General features: G+C 36.3%; 1 protein-coding gene across 1 annotated transcript in view; it reads left to right on the top strand.

The window, feature by feature from the left end:
* Positions 1-282: 282 nt before the first annotated feature.
* TBC1D32 (TBC1 domain family member 32) overlaps positions 283-7,460 on the top strand; it is a 176,438-nt gene continuing 169,260 nt past the window's right edge. Inside the window, exons 1-2 of the mRNA XM_045843791.1 lie at positions 283-424; positions 602-759. Coding sequence (XP_045699747.1) covers positions 605-759 — 155 coding nt within the window. The 5' untranslated portion in view covers positions 283-424; positions 602-604. The remainder of the gene's footprint in view (positions 425-601; positions 760-7,460) is intronic.

Genomic DNA, 7,460 nt, shown 5'->3' with positions numbered 1-7,460 from the left:
AAGGGGTAGGATTACCTGTTCAAGGAAATCAGCATTACAACATATCAACACCATTCCCTCTTCAGTTGAAATTTTCAGGCAATTTCAGTTTCACTTCCTTTATCTTTCTTTCACCGACCTTTCTCCTTTGCACTTTACCCGCCCCCCCCCAACCCCCCCTTAATCCCTCAGTTTAGGAGTTCGAGGGCACGCAATCCTCCAGGCGCTCCGCAGGTCCACTAAAAGCACTCCCGCCCACCTAGGAAACTACGCCGACGTGCTGACATCATACGTAGTGCTGACGTCTGGCTGTCCGGCCCACCTCTCTGAGTCGTCTAGAGATGTTTTTTGAGATTGCTAGTGGGCACCTTGAGTTCTGTTGGTACCGAAGACCAGTCGCTACGAGCACCAAAGGCGGGGCCTCGCGGACCCCTGCTTCCCCAAAGTAAGGAGACTTGTTTTCCGGATGAACTCAGGGGCAGCCAAGGGTCCACCCCAAAGTGCTTGCCGTGGTTTCCCGGGGAACGGCGCTGCACGTAGGCCGGGGTGGGGGCGCGGGTGCGCAATGAACAGCGTCTCCTCGGACCCAGAGTAATGGGCTTGGGCTTTTGATTTTTGACAGAGGATGGCCCATTTCTCGGGAGAGGACCAGGCGATGCTACAGGCGATGCTGAGGCAGTTGTTCCAGAACGTGAAGGAGAAAATCACTGGTGCTCCCTCCCTAGAGTGCGCCGAGGAGATCCTCTTACACCTGGAGGAAACTGATGAAAATTTTCATAAGTAAAATCGCTTTTGATGTCTTAAGCAAGCAAACCACCTGACCCAGAAAAGTAAAAATGTAGTTGGATAAAAAAATGGACCTTTGATTATTGTCAAAATATCACCCAAGTTGGAGATTTATTATTTCATTTATTCAAATACCAAATTTATTTATTTATTCTTTCCTTATTTCCCAAAACATCTGCTTACCTTGTTTTTACTGCCACACCGACATGCCCTAATTCTTCATTTCTTTTTCCTCCTGGGCAACACAGAAACATTAATTTTAAATTATATATGTTCTTTTGAGAGCAATTCTATTATTTCAAAGTAGTCCTGTCTGTATACCAAAAAACATTTGATTCTCAAGATTCCTGTTCCTTTGTTGATCTGATATCTCAATGGCTGCAGCAATTACCCATTTTGAGGACTGCAGAAATACCGAAGTGAGGTTATTAACTTCCTATGGAATAGCTTAAATTTCTATGAAGGAATAAGGCACACACTCAGGTGTCTATGATACTTGTCAGGAATATGTGTCGTAGGTAGATGTACGGAGTGCTCTGGGTTGGGGAGCAGTACAGTTAGGAAGGTGAGTGAGAGAGGTAAATTTCAGGTATATTTTGAAGGATGTTTCTTTTGATTTGATTCATATGATTCATATAATTTAAGCCTCTGCGTTGAAAAGTTTACTGCTGGGTGTGTCAATTTATTAGTAATAGTGGTGTTTTTAATTTAGCGTTTGCATTTTATTTTGATCTCACAGGGATGACATTTAAATTTTTTCCTTTTTAATATTAACCTTTATTGACTTTGGGGCGACCTGAACTTACCCTTATCTGAAACTTTTACTCATTTCATATATGGGCGTCAGGGGATCCTGGAGCCCTTTAATATTTTATGCAAAACTTTGTTTGCAGTTGTATGGAGGAAGCATATACCTTTTCACCAGATTCTCAAGGGAGTTTTAAAACATGGAAGAAATTTCTATTAATGTGGAGTTTCTAATTTCATTAGTGTTTCTGGTTATGCATATGGCTTCTTTTGTATTTCCCTGATTTTCTTGTTTATTTCTTCATTAAATCCACTACTAATAGCAGTTATGGATGTTAATTTCTGCTTTTTAATTTTTTTGTGGGAAACTTTTAAAACTTTTGTAATGAGTGCTTAGTTCATTAATTTGCAGCTTCTTTTTTTAAATGTAAGCATTTAAGGCTATACAATGACCTGTAAGTATTGCTTTAGCTGTCTCAATTTTAAAATGCTTTTCAAGCTAAAGATAGCTCATTATTCTAACAACTGTTATAATCATGTAATTTATTCAGTAGTTCATTAGGTAGACTAAATGCCTGTTGGTTAACTAGTATAGTTAATATTTACTGTTTACCGAAGAGATTTGTTTGTGGCCTACCTAAAAAAAAAATCCAGACACACTCATATTGTAATTAATGTATAGTCCTAAAAGTAAGATTTATAATCCTAACAGTATATGAGTAGTTTGTAGTGTTCAAAGTATAGATAGTAAAATTCATGTGTTAGTCTCACTAGCCTGATATCTGTGTCTTAGGTGGAAGGAGTCTTTATGTAGGGAAGGAACAGTGGAGCGGGGAGACTCTCCTTTTGGTATTTTCATACTCTTACTGTCTCACAGTTAGAAGAGACCCTATAGGTTAATTAGTTCAGGTGCTCATATTTTCATTTGTCTTTTTTTTCCACTGACTTAACTCTGTTTGAACACTACATGTTCTTAAGTCACTTAGATATGCCTTGCATCCCTACGTGTTTCCTACTGCAGAATATCTGTCCTCCCATCTCCACCTTCAGAACATTCCTTCTTTAAACCCCTCTGCTGTTGTCATGTTATTAGCAAGAAAAATAATCTTATTAAACAGACTTGCAGGGGAAACTGGTGTCCCTTAGGCCACTGGCATTTTTGTAAGAAAATGGTTGTTAAAGTAATTAAGTCCATAAATGATAGAATTTTAGGTAGTGTAAAAAAGTGGGCAAAAATGTAATCATGTAAGGAGAGACCACAATATAGGCAATATAGCCCTATCAGGTGATTTGCCCCAAGGGCAGCTGCCCTAAACTATTTCCGCTTTTCATAGCCTCTTCTAGTTTTTTTACTGTGATCTCTAAACATTCTCTAAAAAGTCCAGATTTTCCCCCTTATCTCTCAAAGTAGCAGCAAGGGTCTGAAGTCTGTGGGAGGTGAGCAAGGTAGGGAAAAGGACATTGCTTATGTTATGTGTGCATGTTTGTGTAAATTTTTACACTTGGACTGCCCCTCTTATAATACTGATAGCCCTGGTTTCAATATTGGCTACACGAATTGGGCAGAGGCTATTTACAAAATGTTGGTGAATGAAAATTTAGTGGGGCCTGGTAGAGGCTGGACCTTGGTGTTTTTGAAAAGTTCTCTACATGTTTCTGATATGCAGCCAGGGTTGACTTACTTGCATTTCAGTGTATATTGTATTACAGTGGTTCTTCCTTTATCCCAGGCGAATACATTCCAGTGCCCCCAGTGGGTTTGTGAAATCTAGGATAGGATCACACTCTAAATATACCATTTTTCTTTCTATTTACACAAGCTTTTTACATAAAGGAAGCACTTTATGGCTTTACTTTGGCATATCCAAATTGCCAGCATCACTACTCTTGTGTTTGGGATCATTATGAAGTAAAATAAGGTTTACTTGAACCCAGGCACTGTAATACCTCCACAGTCAATCTGACAACTGAGATGGCTAAGTGACTAGTGAGCAGGGAGCTGCCCGACTAGGGAGCTTGTCTGGTGTGGATATGCTGGACAAAGGGACGACTCTTGTCTGGGGAGGCCTGGAGCAAGAAGGCAAGAGATTTCATTATGCTACTCAGAATAGTGCTCAATTAAAAACTTATTGTTTATTTATGGAATATTCCATTTAATATTTTTGAACCACAGTTAACCGTGGCTAACTGAAACTGAGGGAAGAGAAACCACAGATAAGGGGGAACTACTGTCTGGCTTTACTTTTTTTTTTTTTAATACTTACCAACCCTAATGATTGTAGCCCTGAATCTGGTAATTTTGAAGGAACACAATAATATTGAAGGAACAAATAATATTTGTTGAATTGGGTTTATTCTTTAACAGAAGAATCTGTCAGTGACTTTAATTAGTGAACTCTATAGTGTGTTTCAGTATTAATTTCAAGAAAACAAAGTGCTATCCCTTTATAGAGAACATAAAGGGATAGCACTGTAATTAATTAGTGAAATTTTAGTGTTCACTATGTCATTCTGTAATTAATGAGTGAAATTTTAGTGTTTACTATGACTCAGAAGTTTTACTTTGGATCAAAAGGGTGCAGGTGATGTAAAATACTCATTGTTTTTACATAGCCTTTTATATACTAATATACATGGTTAAATTTATCATTTAATAAATGCCATGATTTTGAAATAGTGTTTTAAGAATTTCAAATACAGCATTATGATTCATAACTTACACTAATAAAATATATTTTTAAAACATACCTTTACTGATAAATTTTTTTTGTATATGATTGAAAAAGTTCTTGCTTATTTAAATAGCTAAGAGGATGATTTCCTGAAACAAACTTGTACTAGATTTTTTCATGTTGTGATAGTAGTCTCTGTGTCTGTATATTTTGAACATGTCAAAAATTCATTATGGAACAAAATTATTAAATTTTCTTGCAAAATCTAGGTAGTAAAGCTGTAAAGAAAAGAATGGAGAAATTGAATGTTCTTTCACTCAACTTTGTAAGATTTTCCTGTGTAAATGTGAAAAAAGCCATATTTATCAGTAGTAAAACAAAATGGTCAGGCATATTGCTATTTCAACTGAGCTGCTTCTGAAATGTGATGAGGTCATCATGTTTTTCCTTAGCATCAAACAACTGTCCTCTTAGGTTTTCATGTCTACCTCCCATTTAGGAATTTTTAGAGAAAGATGCTTTTGCATTTATCTGGTTATAGTGTCATTGAAACCAAATCTTTATTTTTCTTATTAAATTATTTTAAGGTGACAAATTAGATTAGTCAAATATATGTTGGTAAGAAAATATTCAATGTATAAGAAAATACTATGTACTAAGCACTTTTTGCATTAGGGTTATCGTCATCATTAGGTGGGGAAACTGAAATTTAGCAAGGTCAGATATTTAATCTAAGATTGCAAGATTGATCGGTGGGAGATGTGGAACTTAAACTTCATGCAAACCTAAAATATTATAATCTTGTTCTTTCCAGCACAATTAGAATATGTTAAGTCAGAAAGTGTTAACACAGGAGAGTCTGCTGAAAATAAATCTGAAAGGAAAAGGCCTAAAATAGTAGCAGAATTGACTTACATTAATCCTAGTAAGGATCCTCTAAAGTACATTATTAAAATTTTATGTATTTTTGTGGCAATTTTTGTATTTCTTAAATAGAAATTTGAAACATGGAGGAGATTTTTACCAGTACCTTCAGGGTTCCGAGTTTTGTAATGCCTGAAGCGAGAACTGTCAAACTGGCACCCTTCAGGTCATATTTGGTCGGTGGATATTTTGAAAGTCTCTTTGAGGCACAAATGGGTTTTATTTTTGTACGAAATGAGCAGACTATTGCTCTACATCCAGAGTAATTTCCAAAATTGTTGTAATGGGCTGACACATCTGTCATTATCAATGATCTTTTGGATTTAATATAGACTTCATAAGAGCAAATAGATGGCACCAATACTATCAAGGTTATAATGAAGGAAAGAAAGTACTTAATTTTGAAGAAGTATTTCTCCAAGTCATAACAACAATAAATATTTGTTGTATTTAAAAGTAATTACTACTTTTCCAGCAACTTCTATCTGGGAGCACCATCATAGGAGAACAACATACTGTCTAGTCTAGGATTTTATTGTCTATTGCCATGAATTCAGATGGTAAGAGAACCAATGCAAATGAATTCTCAGATGAGAACTTGAAGATGGGTTACTCTTACGCAAAGAGAAGGACCCATTTTAAAAAGTGACCGTCCACTAATTTGGGGTTGGAAGTTCTCAGAGTTTTCCAATGATCAGTGAGTCAGTAGAGCATCATAGGGCGCAGGCAGCCTGGGAGTCCTTGCGTAATAGAGGCCTTACCCTCCCTGGAGGTCTTTTTTCTTAAAAGGCTTATTCAAAAAGAGCAGTAACCTCTCCAGGCAAGATTCAGTCTGGGGTTCCTTGGGTTCATTTAACTTGGAAGGTAAATCAAAATCTTGAGGCGCTTTGAAGGGGGTCTTCTGAAAGAGATTTCTGTGGTTATAGATATTACCGTGGTCTAAAAATGATGCCATTAGAAAAAAGTATATGGTAATTCAGGTTCCCAAAGAGGTTTTTTTTTTTTTTGATATACCCTTTACTTTTTGATGGTATTATCTTAGTTTTCTTGAATTGTTTTCTTAATGGACTTATGTGGTATTTCTTCACTGCCTTAGTTATGAAAACATCATTTTTGTTGCTTATTGGTTGGTTTTAATTAAACAAAATGAACACAAAAGTTATATTTTTCAGTTAAGTATTCATTTCTCCTAATTGCCTGGTTTGTGGCACAGAGATGGGGCTGATAAAACTAAGAAATAAGGATAAATTGGTCTTTCCATAGTGGAATTGATGGTGGGCTGTAGAATTCGTCTTCAGAGACTCTGTCTCTGTAGTTCTACAGAAATAACTTAGGTTTGTCCCACCTTCTGTTTCTCACTAAGTATCTCAGAGATGAGGAGGAAAACTGGTGTGTCTGATTGCTGAGATAGGCTTGGGCAAACCTAAAAACTAAAAGGTTTTTAGGACCTTTTATCTCTCTCTGTGCTTTCTCCCATATTCACTTTTCTCTCCCCTTTCCCAGTGGTAATAGTCTGGATGTGCGGTCACACTGATTGGCTGAAAGGATGATCTATTCCTGGATCCTTTTTCATTTTCAAAGATAAAGAAAACAATGATAAGTTTTAAGTACTGATATTTCAGATATTCCGATTCTTTATTCAGAGAATTCTTGGTTGTGGTGAGCTAGTTGTCCTGAGAGCACAAATCTTTCCGACTTCAGATCTCATCACACACATCTGCCAACTCTGTCTCAGGGCCAGCTGTGTGTTTGTGGAGGCAGTATAAGGACTGTCCAGTGCTAAAAAAATTAACAACATCTTTAAGGATTCTCTTGAAAACTTAATCTTTGAATTTTTCTTGCCTGTAAGTTTTCACTATTTTGTATAAAATATGCAAAGATTTGGTTTATAATTAGAAATATACAAACCAAGAAATAAGTTAACATTTAAAATATAGCAGGGGGGTGGTGTGGTGGTTAGGGAGTGAAGGGATTGAGCAAAAAGGGAAAAGGACCCATGGACATGGACAACAGTGTAGTGATTGCTGGGGGGAGAGTGTTATAATGAGACTTGTGGAAAAAATACAATAAAGAATAAATAAAAAAGTATATGGGCATATTGTTTGTATAAGGGAAAATCTTTAAGTAATATAAAGCAATGATAATTTTTGGGTCTTGTTTTTTTCTTGGAGTATTTCTGAAAATTAGTGTTTGTTATTTTGATCCAATATTGAAGAACATTAAGTTTACAAAATAACTTTGTCTTCTTCTGCTATTCTTAATAGATACCTATTTTCTTGAAGCTGTGAGATCACAGGTTAAATACTGAATGTAAATATTAAATATTTAAAAGTAAATTCAATGAATAACTTG

This window comes from Phyllostomus hastatus, unplaced genomic scaffold, assembly GCF_019186645.2.
Source record: "Phyllostomus hastatus isolate PE091 unplaced genomic scaffold, TTU_PhHast_1.1 phas_contig_40, whole genome shotgun sequence".
Taxonomy (NCBI): Eukaryota; Metazoa; Chordata; class Mammalia; order Chiroptera; family Phyllostomidae; genus Phyllostomus; species Phyllostomus hastatus.
The sequence above is the reverse complement of the archived record's forward strand: the minus strand, read 5'-3'. Positions and strand labels throughout refer to the sequence as shown.